Below are 25,167 nucleotides of genomic sequence, written 5' to 3' on the forward strand. Positions count from 1 at the left end.
TTTGTCGATTGTGTGCTTTTGTTATTTATTAAATAAATAAGTGGCTCGTATCCCTGCCGAATGCTTGGTCATTTCTTCTTTTTCTGGCCGCCGCGTTTCTGGTTTGAGGGTGGCAGCAGTTCCTCGCCCAAGACTGCCGCAAGTTGCTTCTTGAGGTCCAAGAGGCGTGCAACTTCCTTGTCGATGGCTGCCTTGTCTGCCTTGGCGGCCTTGAGTTCCCTGACCTTGTTGCCCTACAGTTGCAAAGGAAACACTGCCGCTGTAAAATGCACGGATTTAAGAAAGGAAAATAAAGCTTTGATAGCTGCGCACTTGTCTCTTTTTACTGCTTCCTTATTTGCGATGGGCTTACTGTACGACACAGTTGGTTCTACGCCGTTTAGTCACGAGCTGTCTGCTGTCAAGAGCATTGCTTTGACGGAATAACTGTCGAGAGCATTACGCTGACAGAATTTGTCAGAGAAATGCTCTAGACAGCAGACGGCTCAGCACTAGACGGTGCAGACTGCAAAGGTCCGTATACTTTTGCTCACGAGTGTACAGTACAGTCCTCTGTTAAAGGGAACACTCCAATGAGCACCTTTCATTTTGCTGGCCCTCTAACAGAAAGTGGACAGGGAAACATTGTTCATACACTGCACGAGTCTGTCAAAAAGAGGCTGAACTGTCAACCACCAGTAGTTTTATGGAAATCTAAGCCACAAAGTTTTTGCAAGACAGCAATATCCAAACATGTCCTGCACGCAAGTGTTCCCTTTAACAGTGGACCCTTCTGTACATAAAGCTGCAATACTGAAGCAGTAAGTTGGTGCAACAAAAGACAACTAACACAAGGCAAGGAGACAAGGACAAGCACTTGTCTCCCTTGCTTGTGTCGGCTGTCTTTCGTGGCGCTAATTTACAGCTTCAGTAATGCAGAGCCAACTAGCCCAACAATTCATTCCTTAGGCCGCAACATGTGCACTGTGGAACCAGCTCTACCCGATAATCGCAGCGTGCATTCCTTGTTTTGGTAATATAAAGCAGTTAAAGAAGCTGCTCTGTGCCATGTATTCAGGTTCAGCAGGTTTATTTTAGCTCTATCATAATTTTGTCAGCTGGCGCTCGACCACTAGCACCGTGAGGGCAAATTGATTTTCCAAGCACTGCTATCACGAGAGCAACTTTGGACACGATTGCTGGTGCCACCTGAATAGGCAGCTCAATTTCACAAGAATTTGAAAGTAGTATGCTATATGGATGATTGAATTAATAAATAAGAATGGTTTGTGTGTTACTAGCTTCATAGAAAGTCAATGTTATGCTACACATATTCACAAAATAATAAGCACTTTTTGGGTAGCTCAATTTCACAAGAGTTTGAAAGTAGTATACTACATGGATGATTGAATAAGTAAGAATGGTTTGTGTGTTGCTAGCTTCATTAAACGTCAATGTTATGCTACATGTATTCACAAAATAATAATCCCTTTTTAATGATAGAATGTAGTAGTTGCATTAGCCAGACGCTTGTTAATTTTTGGAAAGACACTCTTTTGGGTTACCTTCAGTGCAGTTGGGTCAGCAGTGCTTACCTGAACTTGCACTTGGTGTGTGAGCTCTTCTGCATTCGAGCTAGTGTCACCGGAGGCATGGCTATTCACAGAATTGACAGTGCTGTCCTTGTGGCCATTCACAACCTGAAGACGGTAGATGCACATTGTTTTTTGCCAAACCAAAACATTCACCCCAGAAAGTTTTAAATATTGCTATAGCAAATTTCCTTTCTTATGCACCTTTTTTTTTTGCACTGGCGATGCTTCCAAATGAACTCAATAACAATTCAATACAAGTTTCCATGCAGAGAGAAAGGCAAAGGAAAGAAAGAAAACCGCATTGCAGTTTAACCTATCTGCCTCCACACTACAAGATGCAATTCCTGAGACCAACCGCAAAAACACGTTTGCATCTAACATAAGGTCACAAAATTAAGGCAAATGTAATTGACTGGTGTATTTATACAAAATTTCTCTTGAGTTCTATAGTGGCATATTTACTACTACTATAATGCATACATGGAAAATGAGCATGCCCTACAGCATACTCGGAGGGAGGGAGGGAGGAGGGGGGGGGGGGGGGGGGGGGGGCTTGCAACGACATTTTCCACTGTTACGCAAAGTTCAACTATACCTTTGCTGGACTTGGCGTCTTGCCTTCAAACCGTTTCTTCAGGGTATCGATTGTCTCCTGCTCAATCTTCTTGAAAAGAGGCAGAGGCTGAAGAAGAGAAGGAACTTTCAGTCATTTGGTACAACACAGGACATTAGTGTGCATGGCACAAGTTTGCAGGGAATGCAAGTGTAGATGGAACATACTCTACAGCAAATACTGCATCAATGAGCTACAGCAGACTCTCAGTAAACGGAACCTGAAGGGACCAGGAAAATGTATTCCGTTTAACAGGAGTTCCGTTTACTGAGAGATGAACAAGGGGACAGAATCCAAGTATGAAACCAATCGTGTTAGATGCAGTTGTTCCGTTTAAGCAGCACTTCTGTTTAAAAGATTTCCGTTTACTGAGAGTCTACTGTATATTTTGCCAGTGTTCTTGGGCAGAAGTTGAGGCTGAGAAATACCTAGGGAGCACTGCAGACACTAGCAGAATGAACTGCAAGGCTTGTCTTAGTTGTCAAGAATATGTTATGTGGGTAACATACGGTCCCAGTCAAAAGGTGCATACTTCAAAACTTTACTGCAACACTACACTCCGTGTTACATTGTATGAGTGCACTAATTTTTTTCTTAAATAAAATGACTCGTGTAGTCTGCCCTGGCTTTGCAGGCTTGTGAACTAACTCCAGCTGCAGCAAGAGGAAATGCTGTGCCCATGCAATTTCATTCATGGCGCGTTTTACACACAAAACCATAGTGTAAAGGACACTAATGGTGTGTACACCATCACAACTCCTCAATGAGGAGGCGGGCGATTTGGATTGTGCTATGGGTACGCAGACTCCTGAAATGTGGCTTGCTCAAACATTGTTACGGCACAAAAAAAAAAAAAAAAGCTGCCAGGTTTTTGGAATGGTATATTAACAGTCCACGTCGACTTAACATTCGCACTTATGTGAACATGAGTTGCCACACTGGTGACTAACATCGATCTTCTCCGCGCTTGAATGCTCCACAAACTTCTGCTGATGACAGAGGTGGCATAAAGGTAGCACACACCCACCTTGTTCATCTTATGGCCAGCCTTCAAGAGTGGTGCAAAGTGAGCTTCCAGCTTTAACACGGGCACATTCAGCTGCTGTCTCAGGGCTTCGCTGGTTTCAGGCATGAACGGCTGCAGCAGCCCAGCCAGCAGGCACGCCACATTGGCACACAGTGCCATGATGCTTGCCGACCGCAGCCTGCAGTAACAGCATCACTTTACTCCAACATCCAGCAAAAACAGCCACATAAGAACCACCACACATCTCGATATTTAAAGGCTAGCTGTACCATCTTCTTATCTCCGAGGCCATGCCAAGGAATCACACGTTCCAGGTTATGCTCTTGTCATACGTCGCATTTGGCAAACGGTAATCAGAGCATTGCTTAAAGTTTCTGTATCAAAAACTATAGTAAAATCTCATTAATTCAGATGTCACAGGACCATGAAAATGAAAAATGTTTGAATAAACTGTATGTCAAGTTATCGTGGGTACCAAGAAAATGTTACGCAAATGCCTATTACATTTAAACACGTTTACTGAATGAATCCACAAATCTTTTGTATGAAAGCAGTGTGCAAGATGCATTTCTTGTCATCTCGCTGCTTCCTTCACAATACACCGCATAAGACCCGTATCTTCATACAGGACGTGTCACACTTTTCACTCCCAGCACACACACATGATAATTTTGTTAGCCAGTGGCCTGGCCACCAGCAGATTATCCATACATTGTGGTGCCATCATGCGGGCTGTTGTAGAATTGCTCTTTATCCTCAACAGCTTCGCCCATGTTTGACAGTGCATGCCAACTGCACCAAGTCAAAACGAAACTACTGAGCGTTACCTCCACTGTGGAAAAAACTGTAGTCAGCGTTGCAATCACAGATAGCATTCACACCTTTTTTAAAGCATGCATGCGGCTTACATGCCCAGCCTACCAAGTCAAAACAATACTACTGTCTGCAACAGCCGCTACAGACAAAACTTAGGTCGCTGCATGTGCTCATAGATAGAAATCACACAGTTGTGAAGCCATGTGTCACACACATTCGTTAAGATGCGATACATGAAGCATTGCAGTTTTCCTGTATTTACCGTATAATTCGAGCTGATGATAATGAATGCAGACAAGACGTTTAGATTGGACATTGGCACTTCTTTCGCTTTTTGACAATGCACATTTGCGACACTTCACACTCGGCGCGCACTGAGGATCATCTGAGTTAAACGGGGTGTGGTTGGGTATATCCAAAGTTACAAGTTTGATGCCTTAAGTAATGCACATGCTTGGACCAAATTATCAGATTTTCCTGTTTAACGAGGGTCGGACCTAGAGATTTTACTGTATTTCTTTGCTAGCTTTCCCCCGGCGCTCCCACTCGTATTTCTAACAAAATTTTGCACGAAGGGTCCTCTATACACTATCTTAAATGAGGCTTCTTATGAGGTATAACATTTTTTTTTGCATTTTTAAGGGTTCGAAAACACAACTGCACAGCTGCCAGTCACTCCTCTCTGCTTCCCTGTTTCAAATCACTCATGTACTTAGATATAAGTGCACATTAAATAACCCCACGTGGGCATAATTAATATGTAGCCTTCCATCACGGCGTACCTCATAATCGTATTGTGCTTATGGTTATGGTATTGGCACATAAAATGCTAAAATTCAACTTCTTTTTACAACTTGGGTTCAAAACTTATAATCTAGATGCCTGAAGAGACATGGCATCTCAGTAAGCAAGGAAAAAAATAGAACATAGAAAGAGCAAAAGGCGCAATATACTGCAGGGGACTGTTCAGGGTAGGCTTATCACAACTACAGGCAAAGTCAGAATAAAGACTCGGGTAATGATACTGTTTGATACAAAATATCAAACAGGAACTTACTTTTGCTCTGGTGTGCCTTTCACAAGTTCCCAAGGTTTGTGGAACTGGATGTACTGGTTGCCTATTCGGCTGATGCTCAATATGCACCGAATCGAGTCACGAAGCCTAGAATGAAGAAAACAAACAACATTAGCTGCAGAAATGCGCAGGTCCAGTGACCATTGCTCAATGACCGACTTTCAGGAAAATCATTTTCTACCGACTAGAGCATTGAAGGCAAGCAGTCAAAGGAGTCTTGCCCATACCTGACTTTGTCCATGAAATTGATGTAGTGTCCCAGTTGTGCTGACAGCTTAGCAATGACCACTTTGTCTTCTTCGAGAATGTTGAGTTCAGGTACCACGCCACCAAAGTTATTGAACAGAAATGTTAGTGCCCTGTTCACGAAGTTTCCAAGGTTGTTCAACAGCTCAGAGTTGTTCTTCAGCTGCAAGTCACTCCAGCAGAAACTCGTGTCCTGCGTTAAGAAACAATGCGAGTACAGAAATCAATGAGTGAATCACTCAAATTTTACTCCTAGAACGTAAACATGCACAGCAAATTCTTAATGCATGCAGAATGAAGTTCTAGACTGCAAATGAAGAATGACCTCGTAGACCATTGGCAAGAAACATTACTGTGTGCACCTTTGAACATTAGAGCACTACAATAGCAAAGAGGGCATTTTTGCACTCTGAGCATCCGTATAATTCTCACTGTGATAAGCTGCAACGCTTAATGCACTCATCGGCAAACACATTTACCTGTGATCTGTGTACAAATAAATGCATGCACGACAGTCAATACAACACATGCGGGTGCACACAACTCAATATTATACTCTACACAACTCACAAAAAGATTTCCCACAAGTACACACCCCAGTTGTAACAGCAGTGAAGCCCAGCCCTCACTGAGCTGCAAGCTTGTTTAGCATGATCATACAGCATCTTCAAGGTGTCGCATTTCGTTCCAGCATGCAACGTTTCCATGTAAAAGTGCACCAGTGAAAGGGTTACTCTCCAGCACTCAGTGTTTACCGATCTTTCATTTGTCGTAAAAGGAATGAGTGTGTGCTACATACTGTGCGAGGATTTCGTTCACGCTGAAACCATGGCACAAAGTCATTTCATTAAATAGTGAAAACAGCAACAACTACAACTACAAAAAGTGGTTTTCAATGGAACCCAGATGGGGAAATGAAATAATTCATTGCACTGTGGTTTGTTACACCAATGTTTGCCTTTACTTCAAAAGGCAGAGCCAAGAAGTCAATGTTTATTGAGCTGCTATACTTCTACTAGAAGGGCCATTAGCTTATAATGGGTCGCAGAGGAGTAAAGCAGTACCTGGTTTTCAGGACGCTGGTACATGAGATAGAACCTCCAAACATCAGCAGGGATACCGGTATCCTGGGCATCATTCCCAAATACACCAACTCCTCTACTCTTTGAGAACTTGGCATCTTCATAATTTAGGTACTCTGGCCAAGAAAAGAAAGCACAGAAAAATCAAACATCTCGCTTCATCAAAAGAAAAAAAAAGGAGGCATAGTGAGGTACAACAGTGGTACACCTATGCGAGAGTTCCAGCATGCTGTTCACAGAACAATGGTCACAAAAATATACACGAAGAAGTTGGGGAGCACAGAAGCTTTGCAACCACTGCTGTCAGAATACTTGGCAGTGGAACTTACTGTACTTTAAGTTTACAATAACATTATTGTAAAAGTGGATAACACCTTTGCAATAACACCTTCAGTACAAAGCTGCCCTACAAGTGTTAACAGAAACCTTAGGTTTACAAGTGAAAATACCTGATCAGGAACTTCCTCATTTTCTAGTCTTAGAAGACATGGAAGAATGCGCAGTGATACAATGTGCTACCCAGTAAAGAACAGCCTTGCCCCCATTTCTACTCTCATCATTCCTTTCAATGGTCACCACAAGTCATTATGGTAGCAATAACTGTTCTCAAGGACAGCGGAGAAAAGCAAGAAAATGACAGAATCGTCATCAATCTTACATTGTGGCTAAAGCGAGTGATCATCGAATTTGAAGTATGCTTCTGGTATCAGGAAACCACAGACTCACCTACGGCCATGAGATGGTCAACCGATGTATAGCTTTGGTGTGTGCCCAGCTGTGTCATGGGGAACACAATAGCATGAAATGGTACATTGTCCTTAGCCATGAACTGGTACAACTTCACTTGGTCAGGCTGCTTCCACCAGAGCTCCCATTCACTAGTGTAGTTGGCCGTAATGGAGAGGTAGCCAATAGGAGCATCAAACCACACATAGAACACCTGTAAAATAAAATGCACACAAGGGCAACACTTGTGAACAACGTTAGTAACACAAGACTAACCATTCATAATAGACGTAACTACTGCTCAGTATTTGCTAACATTCACTCTCATTGCCATTTTGTGGCCCAAGCTATATCAATTAACAGAGCAGTTCAAAACACTAAAAGGTGCTGGTACAAGCACTGCAGTCTAGTCATTTATACATACAGACCTGGGATACTGTGAGCCAAAACGCCTGTGTTGTTCTTCCAAAATCTACGATTGTAAGTTTCACACAAATGCCTTTCCGATACCTTCAAAATAACGGATTAAAAGTAGGGGTGTGCGAATATCAAATTTTTCGAATACGAATCGAATACGAATATCCACCTTCGAATATCGAATCGAATATCGAATATCAAAGCAAGAATGCCTCCACAGTAACAATATTTTATTTAACATGTAGTTATTTGAAAAAAAAAAACATTAACAGCTTGACTGGCAACACAACATACACTGCTATCTCCAGAACACAATGTCCAGGCTAGGACAACGCACATCACAACACAAGCAAATATCACGGCACAATGAAACTAATGATGACTACATGTTATCATGAAGAAATATGAGTTCCTCCACATGATCAGGCAGCAGGCGCTCCCTTGTAACAGAGACAACCCCCCCCCCCTCGCCACTGAAAAGGCACGCTCGCTTAGAACAGAAGTGGCTGGTATAGGGAGTTACATGGGCCAAAGCTTTGCCAGACTGGGGTATCTGAACAGTCCGCCACCAGTCACGTGGGTCACTGTCTTTCTTCAGAAGAGGTCCCGCATAGTGAACGAGTGGTAGTGCGGCACGTTACGGCCGCATAATATTGAAAATGTACGGTTACATGATCGCCAACAGCGCTGCACGTCGGAGATGCACCATCAATAAATCATACGTATTGGGGCGCTCGTCGCAGGCAGATATCGTGCCTACGTGTACTTAGGATATTTATCGCTCCTCTCGGCAACGTTTTTAGCGATACGAACGCAGCAGAAATGTGGAAGACGAGTTATTTCATGCATGATAATCGAATCGCATATTCGAATTTCTCGAATATTCGAAGTTATCGAATATTCGAAACTTTTCGAATACACGATTTTCGAATCGAATACGAATATTTCGAATGTAATATTCGACGAATATTCGAAACTTTCGAATATTCGCACACCCCTAATTAAAAGCAAACAATAGCTTTGTTCATAGAATTTCATGCATATGATGCTCTCTTAATCTCTTAATGGCACAGACTGATTGAAAAAGAGTGGCAGAACATGAAGCTCTGAGATGGTTGGCATACTGCAGAATTCCTGTGCCACTCTCTGAGGCCATGTGCAACAAACATGCCACATGGATGACTAGTTGACTTTCTGTAACCAACTGCAATTCTCTCTGCAGCTACATAACAGCTTGTAAGAGAACAGAGGCCCCTATACTTCTGGGAACATAATGCACCCCTCTAGCTAAAGTTTAGGATCATCTTTATGAGTCCCCTTTTTCCTACAGCCACGTAGACAACCTTGCCGAGATGTAGCGCTTCTCTGTAAAGCATGTATGCTTGAGACTTCTATCCTATTGTCATGGTGGAGGAAATGTAAGCAAACGTTTACTGCACTACACTTACCTTGTCCTTGTAATTCTGCAGCGGAACAGGTGTGCCCCACTTCAGATCTCTCGTGATGCATCGAGGCTTTAGGCCATCCCTGAGCCAGGCACTCGCTATCACTTTGGCTGTCTGCGTCCACTGGTCCTCTGAAGTCTTTTTCTTGAACCACTCCATAAAAACAGGTTCAATCTATGAAGGAATTAAAAAGGCAACACTCTTGTTCATAGAATGAAAAGCTCTACATTTTGCTGCTAAGATCACTCGAGTTGCTATGTGTTTATCAAAGCAAAATGACAGATAACGCCTAACGGTCAGAGTGCAATCCCTGATACTCAACTACAGTTGGACCCCTCAATAACAAAAGCCCTCAAGAACGAAATTCTTGCGGCGACGAAGAAATCTGGCGTCTCCGGCGAACGTCCACAGAGTTCAATGCATTTGCTCTCTACAGTGAAGAGATTTTAAAAAGCACTCCCACAACAGCGAAAGTTTCAGTTAGTAATACGCAACATTTTTTTCAACCCATGAGCTAATTGAGAACCCAGAAGTTCGAAAATTGCAGCACCGCTCAATGGACAAGTCGGGCACAAATGTTTCTGCCAACAAGCATCGGTGCGGCCATGGCCATTTACATTCAGTCGGATGATGATAATATAGCAACAAGACTTCTTTTTTTCACTGAAAACAGTATTTTGCTAACGCCCCTGCTGGCAACTACGTCGGCACATGATGTTTCAAGTGACCACACCCATGGAAGTGACATCATGCCAATAGACGTTCTGAAGACTGCCGAACTGTTTGTTGCTGCGCGTCTTTCCATGTGCACGCCGAGATCTCCCGCACTTTGCTTACGTGCAGTGTTGTTTGACCTTTCGGAAAGATGCCGCCGCGCCTCCTATTAAAAAAGAGTAAGTTTTTGACTCTTCAGAAGTCTAGGATCAACGCTGAAGCTACGAAAAACAGAAAAAAGGCGAATATTCCAGAGAGGTTCGGCATCCCGTGCAGCTCGCTGCCTACGATTCTCAAATCAAAAGACAGCATAAGATCAGCGACTTCTTTGAAAAATTTTTGTTGTGCGAAGTAACAGATGTGTGTATTTTTCTATTTTGGCGACAACGAACAAAAATCGCTTCCCCGGCGATTTCGCTATTGAGGGGTTTGACTGTAGTGATAATTATGAATATCTAGCGCCCACAGCTGCACTTAAGCTGTTCTGCAGAACATATATAAGGAACCAAAGCCCAAATGATTATGATCACTAAGAACAGATTATGCCCTAGAGCAGGCACGTAGCCAGAATTTTTTTTCGGGGGGGGGGGGGGGGGGGGGCCCGAGGCCTAATTGTTCGAAAGAAAGTCTTTCCATGGCAAAAAGAAGAAAAAGTTGCCCGGAAATATAGAAGGTTGGACGAAGGTTAGAAGGGGGGGGCCCGGGCCCCCCAGGCCCCCCCCTTGCCTACGTGCCTGCCCTAGAGGGTGAAAAACAAGTGATAAGAGACTGCAGCCTAAGGAACAAAATGTGAATGTGCAAAATGCTCCAAGATTGCAAAGATACATTTGAAAAGATACATACTGCAAGAATACATACAGTACTACTACCTTTTAAGGCATGGAACCAGGTGTTCATATGGAATGGAAAGCCTACAATAAAGCTCAGCGCAAAAGTAGAAACAAGAAGAAGAACCTCATTCACATGTGTGACACCACATTAGAAAACACGCAGCAGAATAGCCAGTGCAATGACTCATAATGAGTGTAATCTTTGTACCTTAGGGAGGTCAATGAAAAGGTGTCCCGATGTCTTCAGCACCGGATGCTCTTTGCACAATTTGCAGCGTGCTTCTTTGAGCTCTGTTGGATTGATTAGCTTTGAGCAGAGGTCGCACTGGTCTCCCCGTGCATCCTCGTAGCCGCAGAATGGGCAGGTGCCTTCGACAAACCTGTCTGCAAGAAACCTGTAGACCGATGGTCAAGATGGTCAACAGACAATCAAACTGGAGGTTTATTTTGAACACAAATTAAGTAATATTTGAGACAAAGGTGTTTATAAGCATACATCACACAATCAAACCTCGAAGAATGTACATAGTTATCAGGTACAAGAAAATAAATCTAAAAGTTTTCATCGTAAGATCAGGTTGTAATCAATACCAATTATAATGAAGGTATCTTCATGACTGATGTGGTTTCCTCATAATAATGTTTGAAAGTACTATATAAATTATTAAAATTAATTAGGAGAATGAGCAACAGCAAGCCATGACAGCAAGTCATAGCACTCATGAATGTTATGAATTTATTAAAGCTTTATACTGCTCAGCCTTGCTCCAGTGCAGCAAAATCAAAGGGAATTCAAAAATAGCATTAAACGAAAACCATTCCTTGTTTAAAAAATGGGCACTTGTAATATCTAAAGCCCGCCACTGGGGACAGTGCTCACAGATTCGAAAACCATTCCTTGTTTAAAAAATGGGCACTTGTAATATCTGAAGCCCGCCACTGGGGACAGTGCTCACAGATCAAAACTTTCAGTGTTACAATTAGTGTGTGCAATTGCTCAAGATAACCGCGTCATGTCGCTAGGCAAACTGGCTGCTAAAGGTAAGGTTGTATCCAACATAAACGTTTGAGTCGGTATTACCCCAATATGACACAAGCTGAAGACGGTGGAAACAAAAGCACGAGCATTACTTAGCCCTAAATTGTCACTTTTCAGTCCACGAGGACTAGGCATCTGGTGATGACCTGACACCACAACAGAATGCGACTACAAAACTAAGGCTCTATGACGGCCAAAACCTAGATTGTCAGTGACAAAGTTTTACATAAGCACTGACTACGTGCCACAACACACATTCTAAGCTCAACTGCTACTGTAGTACGCATAACTTGCAATAGATATCAACCGTCATTTTGGAATCTTTCCATAGGAATGTGACAAAGCTTACCTGTCACAATGGCTGCAGTAGAGCTGCTCCACCACTTCTTCACGCAGATATCCATTCTGGTGAAGTTCTAGGAAGATTTGCTGTGCAATTCTGAAACAACACAAGTGCCAGTGACGTAAGCAGTGGTAAGAACACATAACAGAATTGAGCAACTGCACATTGCACTGCCTGAAATCCATTCAACTGCAGTGAACTTTCTTGGTTTAGTCTAAAGGTGTGCACGGGCTCCGGGTAGCCCGAAAGCCCGAGCCCGACCCGGCCCGCAGGCCGGGCTCGGGCGGGCCAACGTATATTCACCTCGGGCTCGGGCCGGACTCGGGCTACTTGGAGTTTTATCGGGCCGGGCTCGGGCCCGGCGCAAAGCCCGACTGAAGCCCGAAATATATCGAATGAGCGGGAATTGTTTTCCAGCACGCATACAGCGCCTTTTCCGCGAAGGCCCTCTACCGCTTTTCCTTTACATTCGCTACTTTAAACAAAAGGGGAGCAGGTAAAGCACTGCCTCTGTTGCACTCCGACAAACAGAGAAGTAACACCACCTGAGCTAGTGACGGCGCCATGCGACTGTTCGCGTCAGATTTAAGGCCAAATCCCATATGAGTGAAAATGCACACGACTGCGACGAGCGACCCGACGTAGATCGCCTTCGTGCAAGCTGACGCATGCATGGTCAAAAGCGCCGCACTTCGTTGAAGCCGGAATTGTTGGACTGCTTGCTGTTTTCACACGACAATTTGTAATCTGTGCAATAGAGACTGTTCGTCGTGATTCGCTTGATCATATTTGACATGCTCAATAAAACGCCAAATTACCGGAAAACGATGTTTTGTTTTCGCAGCGAACCTTCAAAAAGCCGAGCCGGGCCGGGCCGAGCCCGGGATTGTGTTTTCGTACGTCGGGCCGGGCCGGGCGGGCTCGCAGCCCTGTGCCGTCGGGCTCGGGCGGGCCTTCGACAAAGTCAGCGGGCCCGGGCCGGGCTCGGGCTCGGAAATACGGCCCGTGCACAGCTCTAGTTTAGTCCCACTTTTTTGAGTAAAATATTTGCAACTCTTGTCACACCTCTTACTTCACAAACCAATAAAAGTAAGCCTTACTTCAGCAATGAAAAGAGGGGAGAAGGTTGTCTTTCAAATGCCTGTTTGTAGAGTGACTCTAGCACATAAACAATATCACATACACTCTTTCCGATATTTTCGGAGAGGACAAAGTTCAAGCAAAAATGCGCTCAGGTGTCTGGTATGTCTCTGTTGCAGCTAGCTTTGGCCTAAACCTGATGCTGCGATTACCATCAAAGGGCACCAAGGCCTACTGAAGTCTTGGCACTGACATGACCTTCCACACGTGCCATTGCGAGGCAACACTCCGAGCCAAAAGTCAATGAATGCAGTAGCGGTGGTGTCGCTTAATGATCTTACTTTGTCTGCTGCTCGGTTGTCGTCCTTCCAAAATGATCAAAGGAGATGTTGAACCACTGGTAGATGTCACTGTGGATCTTGTTAAACCGGTCGCAGATCTCACGAGGGGTGATTCCCAGCTCCAACGCCTTGGTCTCTGTGGCCGTGCCGTACTCGTCAGTGCCGCACACATACAATGTGTTCCAGTCTCTTATCCGACAATACCTAATGCACGAAAAAAACAGTCGCATTACCTTCTGGAGTACGGAGCAGAAGGTAGGAACATTTGGTTGGAAATTTCTTACCTCGCAAACACGTCAGCACTCAATACAGACCCAACAATGTTCCCCAGGTGTGGTACATTGTTGACATATGGCAACGCACTTGTGATGAGGACATTTTTCTCGCCCTTCTTGGGGAGTCTAGAACAGTGATTAAAAAAAAAAAATGAGATCCTTTTTCACACATACAGCTCTGGATGTATAAGCAACATTTGCCTGAAACATATAACAGCATTTAGTAGTATATCTGTGCATTTTTAAATGCTGCATACATCTTTGCTAACGGCATACAACACAATGGTAGCAGCAAATCAAAAGCGACACAGGCCGAGAAACGCATGGGAAGACCAACTCCCAATTGCTTCAAGCACACGAAGAAACAATGGCAGACACCTAACAAAAGGATTCTTTGAGCTCAAGTGATTTTGGATTTTCAATTTATTCACTTAACTTTGACCATCTGAAATTCTTTAAGGTGCTCCCAAACCATAGTGCATGATTTCCGCATTTTGGTGCCCATAAGAGCAAGAATACTGATGCTGGGGCTCGAACCTGCGACCTTGTGTTCAGTGGCATAACTCCTTACGCATTTAAAGTGCAGCAGGTGTCCATATTATATCTGGAAGCTATGTAAATATGTACAACAATCTGCAGTCACAGCGATCATATCTTTTTCAGTTTGCTTAACGGTGTTGCATAAGAACTGCACTGAAGCGCGACACAGTCGTGCAGCCTGCAAAATCTGCAAACTTGAAACAGCCACATACACAGGTACGGTCCGCTTCTTTAGTTCTGCGGCCTTGTTCCGAGGATCTGTCCATATTTGAAAGGCCCTGTCGATTTCTTCCGCACTTAATGTGTGTTCCCTCTCTTCCTGAAAGGTCACAAAGTGAAGTACACATTGCAATTCAAGCACCAAAGGATACACTTTAAGTAAAACTATTCCAGTAAAAATGCTACAGACCACTGATGTTTGGGAGCAACTGACACTTGGCCTCAGGGGGGCTGTGTCGGCTGCCTTTGGTGCCGCAGTTGGAGAACACTGTGGTGCAAATGCTGAAAGGGATTCCTGAAAGAAGGAGAATAATAGTTTTTCTATAAATTTGGCACAGTAGTGGAATGAATGGTTAGAAGAGTAAGAAGTACTAGTAGTGCAAAGGGAGCTGTAAAACCTACAAGAACAATTACAGACACAAAATAGGACTTTAGCTTGCTATGCCTGCACTAGGGGTGCCATGAACAAAACTTCGATTTTCAAGCTGGATGGAATTTAACCTTCGATCAACCAATACATGAAAGAAGGTGAGAATTAACTAGGACCTTACCACAAATTAACAAAGCTTTCAATAAATCCTCTTGAACACTACTACAAAATGGTTGGTCGCATAATTAAGATGATGTGTCATTATTTGCATAATTAAGATTATGTGCTATCAACTACCTGTGTCATGCAGACACAGTTGATAGCAGCCCACATGTATTTCACTACATTGTCATTACAATTACTGATGATATGATGGGAACAGCACCCTTGTTTTAAGAATGTACGTGGTGTACCTCATACAAGTATCGATCAGGAGTATTGCAATGAAGATGACAGAAGCTGCTGGTCAAGCACTGTTTCATTGAAGTTAAAAGACTAAATTTTATTATGAAGAGGTAACAAGAAGCCAATGCCGCAATATCAATCCAAAGATGAACAACTGACCTTGAATTCCTTGCAGCCTTCCTTTGGAAGAACCAACTTCAGTGCTTTTTGAAGACTTGCGTTGTCTTCTAAATGAGTGAACCATTTACACAGAGCCTTGCAAGGAACTACTAGACCTGCACCAATATGACAACAACACATATAAGAACCTCTGAGCACACAATTAAAGAAAATAATGTGTCGTATGTTCTCTCTTGGGTTACCTGTAAATAAGCTGTCGACAGTTCTAAGTGGCAGTATGGAAGACCAAACAATGACGTCAGCAAAGCCAAGACCCTGCACATGAATCACAAGAAATAATTTTTCATGGGCATGTACTGCAAGAGCACAAGGCACACTGTAAATACTGAAGATGTACAAGCTGCACCACTTACCCATGCAACAGTTTAAAAAAATTACTTAAATGTGTACCTGAGTAGCTAAGTGTTTACATCAAACTGCTACAAGTTGTACTGCATCGTCATATTTCTCAGTGAACACGGGGCCTGGATGTTCTGAGCCCCCCCCCCCCCCCTCCCCCTGAATTTTTTAACGCATAAGCTGAGTAAAGTGTTGACTCCCCATACTCAGCTTTAGGTACCAGACCTCCCATAAGCTTACCCCCCCAATTCGGAAAAATCCTCATGTATTATGAGGACCAACTTGAGCAAGCTAAATTATTGAGAAAAGAAACTTACTTGCGCATTCTTACTTAACGTGGAATGTTGCGAAATGAGACAATCTAGGTGCCTCAGGAGTGCTTTCAGTGCGGCCTGTACATCGCCGTTGACCTTTCCATGTTGTATATGCTCTAAGAGAGCTGTTGCTACGGCAGGCTGCAAACAAATGGAAATGAACATTACAGTAGGCTCGTGGTTTACGAATATCTCGTGTTATACGCAAAAAAAAAAAAAAGCACTACCTGTAGTTTCACGGCTTCCCATTCGCACCATTCTTCGTCTTCAATCAGAACTGAATTTTTCCCAGACTTCTCCCACAGAAACCTGGAAGTAGGCACCGGAAACATTTATCGCCTTCCTTCGCACATAACGCTATTGAGAAACTCGGGGTCTGGCCGGAAACAAATACCTGCATATGGCATTCGCATTGAATAACGTAGTACCATCTTCAAGCCTTAGCACAGGGAGCTTTGGACGGGTGAGGTAAGGCGCGACTTTGTCTGCAATAAAATCATGACTTACGATCAGTTTACTAGATAATCCCCGCAATAAAGTGGCCCAGTTTTGAATGACAGGTCGAAAATCAGGCAGTACGAAAGGCAACAAAAACGGAACTCATTAAGGAATCGAATAAATGCCGGCGTGTAGCGTTCAATTAAAGATGCAATTAACTTCATTTACTTTCGCTGTACCCTTGTCGGCCGCAGTTGTTGCTGTAGAACACTTGGTGTAGTTTGCTTGCTTGCTTGTTCCTTGCATTTGACTCACACCCACATCGAGGGATTGGCCAAGAAGCCGGCGGTTACAGTCAATTAGAACATTGAGTTAAAAAAGAAAATCAGGGAAAGGGAAAGGTGGCATTTTTCAAGTAGAATAAGGCGATTCTCGTGATGAAAGAGAAAAGGAAATAACGAAATAAATAAGATTTTGTTTTCGGGGAAAGGGGATGGGAAACAATAAATTGATAAACAAAGGATTAGCAAGGTAATCTCATCGTGTCAATCAGGAATTCGCAGAGGGCCCCGCAGACATTCCTTTTACTGAATTCCAATGAAGCAGCCCCAAAGGAGATGATATTTAGAGTACTTAGTGGTATTCCTAATTTTTAAAATAAAATTTCAAAGCATTTTTTCCTTTGGTTTTTAAAACGGTGGCATCTTAGTAGATAATGGTCAATATTTTCGGTTTCGTTACAGTTGGGACACAAAGGGGATGGGACCAGACCAGACCTGTTTAAGTAGAAGTTAAGCGGTGGAATACGACATCTTAATTTAGTGATGGATACTTCCAATTTACGCGTGGGACACCATTTATTATCCCACGCAAATTGCAAGTGTGAATATTCTGAATTCGGTATTTTAATCTTTTCTGAATCTTCAATAAGAGAAAATTTTCTGAACCTCGCCGCTGTGACATAAGCTGTAGGAGGCATAACTGACAAAACTGTGCCTTCAAGGGATACTCTGGCGAGTGAGTCAGCCATCTCGTTTACAAATATTCCACGATGACCTGGAACCCATATGAGCCTCACTAGGCGAATGTTTATGGGGATTAATGACCTGAATGTGTTTAGAATAACTGACTCCGAAGTTGTAGTGAGGGACGAACACACAGATAATGAATCGGTCACTATAACAGCTGTCGAATGATTTGCGGGAAGTTTTTGAAGGGCTAAAATAACTGCCATTAACTCCGCTTCAGAGATAGGAGTATAATCTGGAAGGCGTAATGAATATGACCAGGATAATGATTGGGAGAAGATACCCACACCTGCTCTCTTATCATTCATGGATGCATCTGTTGCAATTACATTATTAATTCCTAATTGTAAGAGGTGATCTTCGAATACGCCATTTAAATACTTAGAGGGCAAGAGTTTCGCATTTGCTGGGAATATGTCGTCGAATTCTATTTTTACATTGGATATGGATTTATCTAATGGGATGATTTCGGAGATATTAACATTTAGGGGTCCCAGCAATGTTTGAACAAACAAAATCTGAGGTTTATGAAGACGGGACCAGTGCTCATTGAAAAAAGCACTCGATTCAGCAAAAAATACGAATTGCAACCGTCTTGGAGTAGCTGCATATAATTTTAAATATGTTTTAACTGTCAAAATACGGAATCTGCAAGCAAGAGCGGGTACCCGAGCTTCTTGATACAACACGCTATTAGCTGTAAATTTAGGAACACCAAGACAACTCCGAAGAGCTTGGCGCTCTAAGAGAACCAAAGGAATAATCTTGTATGCTGGCCCACCAGAAAAAAGCACGCATCCAAATTCAAGAATCGGGCGAACGTACATACGGTAAATCATGATCAGAGTATCTCTGCGTAGCCCAGAACGGAGCCGACCAAGTTTAGTTATCATTCCGACAGCGCGTGTAGCCTTAGCTTTAACATGTTTAATGTGGCTACGCCAGCTCAGTTTTTCATCATATATTACTCCCAGATATTTAATACAGTCCACTTGGGGAATTCTTTCTTGCCGATAGTGAAGAGAAATATTAACAGGCATATGTAAAGGAAAAACAATTATGGCACTTTTGGTAACGTTTAGTTGCATTCGAATATCTTCAAACCAGGAGTCTAATGTTGCTAAATATGATTGCAACGTTGAATGGAGTAAATGGATGTCATAATCAGATGCGAAAAACGCAATGTCATCTGCGTATACATACATTTGTACCTTATCACACAGTGGAATAGTTGCTAAAACAAAAAGAAAGGCTACCGGCTCACGTCTTCCTTTTCTTGGCAGCTCGCGTGGACAGGCATAACGGGATGCTACGTTGCAGCTTGAGAGGAAAACTTCAAAGCGTAAGCGAAACTGCTCCGGGTGCCGCCAGTGAGGACGAATTTCTTCATAAATGAGGCCTCGTGAGTACGTTTGAGACAAACAGCTATGTTTGCTGTTACACGAGTTAAATACGAGCGTTGCACGTGTCAAGGAAATGAATGAATGAGTCTAACGTTACATCACTTCTCAGCGTCAGTTCTGCCGAGTGATCCACCGATTGGAACTATACGGTGGTACGTCTTGGTGACTATATTTACGTAGCCTGTTCAAAAATTAGTCAGGCTGCGTTCGTTTACAATGCTAGGCGCGCTTTTTGATGAACAACTAGGTCAGCGTATTCGCGGGTCACAGACAAGCGATACGCGGCGGCGCATTTTGCTTACCTTTGAGGCTGGCAATCACTGTCGGTACAGATTCACCGGTAATCTCGACGAATATCGCTGTTTTGATGCCGTAGAAATTGTGGTTACAGTCGTGTAACTTCATTTTGCCACGGAAGACAACGACGTGCACAAGTACGTTGTACGGGCACGGCTCGAGAAAGGGACGGCGAAAGGACACGTAGCGCCCTCTAGACTCTACATACGGAGTTGTGGAGACGGCCGAAATACTCGCCGTACTCGCTTGTGGAACGCTTGTGGAGGAGTGGCAAGGTCACGTGGTAGATATCCTCCTTCGCGTCATCCTCGCTCTATTTTGGAGCGATCGGAGATCTGTTCGTTCCGCGTTCGTTCTGCGGTGCCTACGTCACAGAAGTGAGAGGAGGCGCAGCGCTCCCGCCTAGAACCGCCGAGAGGAAGAGAACAGCCAATCGTGAAGCGGACAGCTTTCCGGAAGTAGACGCGCATCCTGTGACGTCGGCACAGGGACCGTGAAGCGTTTCTCGCCTTTTAATAAATATAACTCCTTTACAGAAAATTATTTTTTTTGCTTCTCAAGCTCAAACACTTTTTCAAACAGCAACAGCTTTGAGTGATGATATTTAATAATGTTAGTTTTTTTTGACGTCGTCGCTAGATGGTGTCGCGCACGCGAAAAAAAAAAAAAGAGAAAAGTAGCGGCTGACGTAGTTCCAAAATGTCGTCCGATCGCAACGTCTGCGTTGGTTCTCGGGTGTCGGATCGTCAAAAGGAGCTTCTGCTGGCTTTTGTGAAAGAGCACCCACAGATCGCGACGCTGTCGTGCCCGCTGGAGCCGTCGTTCACGAGGGAGGACCGGGACGACATGTGGCAGGAGCTAGTAGCGCTTTTGAACGAAGAAGTCCCTGCGCGTAACACCAGGGCCCAGTGGCAGGCCCGATGGAGGAATGAGCGCTACTATTCGCAGCAGGGTCTTGCCAAACTCCGAGGGCAGCAGAGGTGAGTGCGAGCACAATTGTATTGTGGTCGGTCATCTTACACGTCCCGCTTGTGCTTTACAGCGGCACCCGAGGCGGCCAGATTTCGGATTACCGCGGCCGCGTCGTGCTTGACAGGGACGAGTGTGCGAGGCCCATAGTTCGGGTGGTCTGAATCGGTAAGCACTGGCTTAGAATATCATTGTTACTTGTATGCTGCGAACAAGTGGGCTCGTTTGCTTCGAGCCATTACGCGCTGTTAGTTTTACTTTTTCAAACAATATCGAGTGGATCACCCGGCCGCCGCGTTAGCTGAGGTGCTAACACGTTGCGCCGCCCAGAACAGAATGCGAAACAGCCACATTTGCGGTGATGACGAAAGAACAGCCGCGAACTATATTTCGAAGCTCATTAGAGCACCCTACGTGTTCCAACCCATTTCTCAGACCCTCGAGTCGAGTGAGGTGCGTAGCCAGTAGGCTTGCCTCCCTCCACCCCTCTCTCCGAAGTCTATGTGTCATAGCATGCCGCTGTTGAAACATTCTAAAAAAACATTGCTATTGTCCACTTCCACTCCATACTTCTTATTGCACTCAGTGTGTCAATCAAGAAACTTCTTACTATAACAGGTGAGCCCTGCTCCAGCTGCTACTGGTGTGGCTGAAGAGGATGTGGCCCAGGATCTTTCCCGTGCCCCAGCTCGTAAGTTTCGCTGATGTTTTTGATTAACTGTAGATGGTGTTACATGCTCACAGGTGATGCTCATGCGTGCAGGCATATGTTTGTGAAGAGATGACATCTGTGGGCATAAAGACAAAAGGCTGCACAAAAAAAATTTGGCAAACGGTTGCAGGAGCTAGTTGTATGCATAACTGTCAGATGGAATAAACAGGTGTCCTGCCTTGCAGATGTAGCAAAAAGGTAGCATTGCAAAAATGTTCAACATCTTGAAATGTTTCTCTATTTTGTCAATTGCTTCAAAAGTGAAACTGAAAATGTTCTATTGCTAAATATACTGTTCAAAAAGCAAGCTCGTTATATAACTTTTTCACATAGCCATCATACACAAATGCACATGTTTGCACCTGTGTTACACCTGCTTGCTGTATGTTTTGCATACTGCAGCAGCTAGGGTTTCGGAAGGAGATTGTGTCAGTCATCGCGTAAAGCCGGGCAAACGATTGTGTAGCCCTGAAAAGGGCTGTTTGGTTGCTTCTCATGCAGAGGTGGTTAGAGGCGTGAGATGCGTTTGATGAGATGAGCGAAAATGAATTCCGGCACCGCTTTGGTCTGTCCAAACGAAGTGCGTTGGTTGTGCGGTGAACCAAGCACCATTCATGGATGCCGTTGGGTCACTGGATTTTCAACAGAGAGGAAATTGTTGCACACACTAAAACTCTTCACGAACAGAAGCTTCCAGCGAAGAGTCGGTAGCAGGAAATTTATAGATGATAATGGCAACACATTTCTTGGTTTCCAGCTCATGCCGCAGCTGCGAGATGGGGGCAACCGGCAGGCCGAGGCGCTGGAGTTACTAGCCGCAAACACCAGGCGGCAGGGCCAGGCATCATTGGAAAGCTGCGTCAGGTTCAACTTCTCGGTGACGCGGTCCACAAATTGCAAGACGTTGGTACCCTCGCCCGGGCCCTCATTGCAGCGGAAGGCACCTGCACAGTGATTTGTAAAGACTAGTTGTACATATATGTAGATTTATTTTTGTTCACATCACGAGCTATGATACGCTGGTTTGCTTCAATGGTGCCCTGTAATTTTCTTTCAGTTAATTTTCTTTTTCTGCATATCAGAAGCACTGATGTGCTGTTTCATTGTACAAAGTAACGTGTAGATCAATGGTAAATCGTGTCCTGCGATGTCATTTCTTTTTAATCTCATCGTGCGAGGTGATGCATTCAGCAGTTTTGTAGTACATGTGCATAGCACAGTGTGGTTTCATTTATAAATCATGTTTTGCCATGTCATTTTTTAAAATCTCATTATACAAAGTCATGCATTGAGCAATTTTGTAGTATATGCACATAGTGCACTGTAGTGTATCCTTATGTTTATAGTGTATACGTGTAGAATATTGTGGCACACTGTACGTTTTCTATCGATTTTTACACATCCTAGAAAAAAAGAACAGCGTTTGTGAAAGGTCTAGGTTGCACAACAATTTTGAAATATTGCAAGACCAAAAAATAGTTGACGAATACGTGTTGTGTTGCTTAGAAGTGTTTAGATAACAGGATTGGGTACAAACAGAAATCAATAATAGAGGAAGACATATCAGCAACCAACAACTTGCATTTTTTAGCGAGTTCAATTAATACCGGTTCGACTGTGCCTTGTTTTCATGTAATACAATGACTTTCGTGCTGCGAGACGCGTGTGTTGTTGCAGAGGAGCAGCAGGCACTTTGTAATAACTCCATTTGTATATTATAAAAGGAAGCTACTTTTATATTCTTTTCCTTGGCATTAAATTTAAAGGATATTTATTTATTTTGCTTTTTATGTGCATTGCTCGTGATACTTGTAATAAAATTTCAATTCTGACACCACCCTTGTTGTTCACTTCATTTACAAGCACGATTCTTGTTGCACTAAAGCTACCGCATCTTGCTGTCCTGATTCAAACAGCCTTTTCCGGTTACCACTTTGGCTGTGAATGGTACCATGTGCCATTCACAGTTGAGCTCTCACTTGTGCTTAGTGTGAAGCGCCATATTTTACAACCTGGTCGAAGCATTTCATCAGCATGGCGTTGTGTGACAAGGGGGCATAGGTCGGCAAAATCACTCATGAGTCGACTCACTCAGATTCAGATCGAGCTGTGAGTCCAAGTGAGTAATACATTGGTGAGTTCGAGTCCGGGTGAAAACATTTTAGTGAGCCTGAGTCCGAGTGAATTCGCTTGAGGAAAATTTTGGTGAGTGAGTTTGAGTGAGCCCCAAGAGCAAAATATATTTCACGAGTGAGTCAGGGTGAGCTTCACATTTTTTGCCAACCTATTCAAGGGGGTTATTCATTGATAGGAGAACGCTGTTTCGTTGATATGTGTAGCAAACATTTGAAGTGTAGTAAAAAAAACACAGTGACAAACACAATGAACAAAGACAAACACGCACCACGCAATGCTGCCGAGGTCGTTGCAGGCGGCGGCGTACTCTGCGCAGGTGCTCAAGCATGCAGGCCCTGTAGTTCTCGAAACAGGTTCACTACACGGTTGCGCTGCTGCTGGCTCCCGTTGTGGTGGTGGTGGTAGCTCAGCTGCTGCTGGCAGCAGTCAGCATCGTCGGTGTCGTCGTTTCCTTCGAGAACAGGCTCATGTGCCGCCAACGCAATGTCGTGCAGAGCTGCACAAGCAGCAATGATGCTTGAGCAGCTGTGCACAAGCTTACAGCGATGCACCACTCCACAACATTGCGCATGGCGGTGTGGGCCTTGTTGTAGTGGTTATCAGGGGTGCCACGAGCTGGTCGTCCGGGCACTGGTGTCGGGAACCACGGTTCTAATGTATAGCTCGAGTCTCCTGCACGAGGTCGGCATGACAGCTGTAGTGATAACGTCTTGAATGTGGCAAGCATTGACAGCACTTACCAAGCAAGCCGAAGTTTTGCTTCCAGGTGCTGACGGAGAGGGCTCCCCCGCCATACCCACTAGTGATGACATGACCCCAGGAAACATGGACTGACATCCAGAGGTCGGCATCACATGTCTGCAGAATTCAATTCAGTCAAAATTGTACCCATAAATGACCTTGGGTACAATGTTGGGTATTATGTTAATGTAACTACATCTGTCTTCACTGTTACTGACTGTTGAAACATAGCTATGGACAAATCATCGACAGGGTAGGACTTGTACCATAAGTTCTAACACGAGGACAATGCAGTGTCAAAGGGTAGTCTGCATGTTTACTGCTTGGAACAACCCATCTTTCAGCCACCAAAGCCTTTTAACCAAATTACTGCTGTATGTTTAAGGCAATGTATCACAAAATATATACAACACGAAAAACTTCGACTGAAAAAAGGGTTATGAAACCATGCGTATTTAATGTACGTGCTAGGGCGCGTTCCGAGGGACCGAAATAAAGTTTATTCATCCATCCATATATTGATCCATGTAACGTCCATCACGACAATGAACAATAAGGACATACTACGGCACATTCTGGGAGCGCTAATCTCAACAAACACAAATCGAGAATCAAGCTTCGGGTACACACGGCGAACGAGCAACAGTAATATTATGCACTGTGCAGGCCGCTGAGCCAAAGTGTACTCCGCGTCACATGATTTCATCGCTTATCCTAAGCGAAGTGCCCTGAAACGAACCAATTCCCGTTCTGGATAGATCAAAAATACCGCTCCCACTTATACTCAGTTGCAACAGCCTCAGTAAAGCGGAAAGTTTAAGCGATATAAATGAAACAATTCGCTACGCATACAATGCATGAATAATACTCACGATCGTGGTGTTGAATGCGTAGAGTCCCTTCCCCGACATGTAATGCGTCGTGTCCGCGGAGCTCAGGCCATGGGGCTTCGGGATTGCGATGAGCGTACCATCCACGCACCCGACCACAACGGGAATCTGCCCGAGCCGCGCGAACGCCGCCTTTGTTCGCTCTTCGCGTCTGTGGTCTCCGGAAAAGGCCACCCACCGTTTTTGCCCGCGAACGACAGTAATGGCGTGTTCCTGACGGACGACTGCGACAGGCCGCTGAATTTCTCGCAGCCGACAGCGCGCTGGAAGCATCCGATCGCAAAAATCTCAGCGCGCACAACGCCTTCCGCTCTGTTTAAATCCCACTGGTTCGTTGGCACCCGATGACGGGGCCGAGATCGTCGCACAACCAAGGTACAGTACGTTTCGAGAAACGAAAGCGACGCCGGAATTCACACACGCTCATCTCTTCAAACGCATTTCGCACCTCCTACCATTCTGCATCTGCTTCGAGAAACGCCAACGTAGCAAGGAAGCGCCGTTGCAAGCGCAATTTTCTCAAAATCAGCTGTTGCGGCAGCC

The 25,167-nt window shown here is 44.2% G+C and overlaps 4 protein-coding genes across 5 annotated transcripts in view; 2 read left to right on the forward strand and 2 right to left on the reverse strand.

Moving 5' to 3' along the window:
* LOC119393683 (methionine--tRNA ligase, cytoplasmic) lies at positions 1 to 19,371 on the reverse strand. Its single transcript, XM_037660802.2, has 21 exons — positions 19,182 to 19,371; positions 16,405 to 16,495; positions 16,238 to 16,319; positions 16,014 to 16,151; positions 15,540 to 15,612; positions 15,337 to 15,452; positions 14,593 to 14,697; positions 14,396 to 14,502; positions 13,653 to 13,769; positions 13,369 to 13,572; positions 11,954 to 12,043; positions 10,774 to 10,960; positions 9,025 to 9,195; positions 7,160 to 7,373; positions 6,416 to 6,549; positions 5,333 to 5,544; positions 5,088 to 5,192; positions 3,215 to 3,392; positions 2,170 to 2,256; positions 1,575 to 1,679; positions 1 to 233 (listed from the first exon to the last, which is right to left on the reverse strand). Exons 1-21 carry the CDS (start codon positions 19,282 to 19,284, stop codon positions 69 to 71), a joined length of 2,784 nt encoding a protein of 927 aa, XP_037516730.1. The 5' UTR covers positions 19,285 to 19,371; the 3' UTR covers positions 1 to 68.
* Positions 18,747 to 25,167, forward strand: part of LOC119393684 (fibropellin-1) — a 25,568-nt gene continuing 19,147 nt past the window's right edge. For both annotated transcript variants that reach the window (XM_037660803.2, XM_049416317.1), the window contains exon 1: positions 18,747 to 18,878. In XM_037660803.2, the coding sequence (XP_037516731.1) occupies positions 18,869 to 18,878 (10 nt within the window). In that variant the 5' untranslated portion in view covers positions 18,747 to 18,868. The remainder of the gene's footprint in view (positions 18,879 to 25,167) is intronic.
* On the forward strand, positions 19,868 to 20,714 carry LOC125758727 (uncharacterized). Its single transcript, XM_049416318.1, has 2 exons — positions 19,868 to 20,156; positions 20,219 to 20,714. Exons 1-2 carry the CDS (start codon positions 19,876 to 19,878, stop codon positions 20,307 to 20,309), a joined length of 372 nt encoding a protein of 123 aa, XP_049272275.1. The 5' UTR covers positions 19,868 to 19,875; the 3' UTR covers positions 20,310 to 20,714.
* On the reverse strand, positions 21,689 to 25,160 carry LOC125758726 (putative nuclease HARBI1). The gene is made up of 4 exons (XM_049416316.1): positions 24,607 to 25,160; positions 23,734 to 23,851; positions 23,262 to 23,665; positions 21,689 to 21,801 (listed from the first exon to the last, which is right to left on the reverse strand). The coding sequence occupies exons 1-3, from the start codon at positions 24,895 to 24,897 to the stop codon at positions 23,400 to 23,402; spliced, it is 675 nt and encodes a 224-aa protein (XP_049272273.1). The 5' UTR covers positions 24,898 to 25,160; the 3' UTR covers positions 21,689 to 21,801; positions 23,262 to 23,399.

The sequence above is a fragment of the Rhipicephalus sanguineus genome, chromosome 5 (assembly GCF_013339695.2).
Source record: "Rhipicephalus sanguineus isolate Rsan-2018 chromosome 5, BIME_Rsan_1.4, whole genome shotgun sequence".
NCBI classification, from domain to species: Eukaryota; Metazoa; Arthropoda; class Arachnida; order Ixodida; family Ixodidae; genus Rhipicephalus; species Rhipicephalus sanguineus.

Coding starts and splice junctions, on each gene's coding strand:
- LOC119393683 (XM_037660802.2), bottom strand. CDS start 19,284: ATGAAGTTACACGACTGTAACCACAATTTCTACGGCATCAAAACAGCG. Junction 14,503..14,592: donor GTTGCTCCCAAACATCAGTG/GTCTGTAGCATT, acceptor GTGACCTTTCAG/GAAGAGAGGGAACACACATT. Junction 10,961..11,953: donor TACTGCAGCCATTGTGACAG/GTAAGCTTTGTC, acceptor ATCGGTCTACAG/GTTTCTTGCAGACAGGTTTG.
- LOC125758727 (XM_049416318.1), top strand. CDS start 19,876: ATGTCGTCCGATCGCAACGTCTGCGTTGGTTCTCGGGTGTCGGATCGT. Junction 20,157..20,218: donor AAACTCCGAGGGCAGCAGAG/GTGAGTGCGAGC, acceptor TGTGCTTTACAG/CGGCACCCGAGGCGGCCAGA.
- LOC125758726 (XM_049416316.1), bottom strand. CDS start 24,897: ATGCTTCCAGCGCGCTGTCGGCTGCGAGAAATTCAGCGGCCTGTCGCA. Junction 23,852..24,606: donor ACGCATTCAACACCACGATC/GTGAGTATTATT, acceptor TGAATTCTGCAG/ACATGTGATGCCGACCTCTG. Junction 23,666..23,733: donor GCAAAACTTCGGCTTGCTTG/GTAAGTGCTGTC, acceptor GACCTCGTGCAG/GAGACTCGAGCTATACATTA.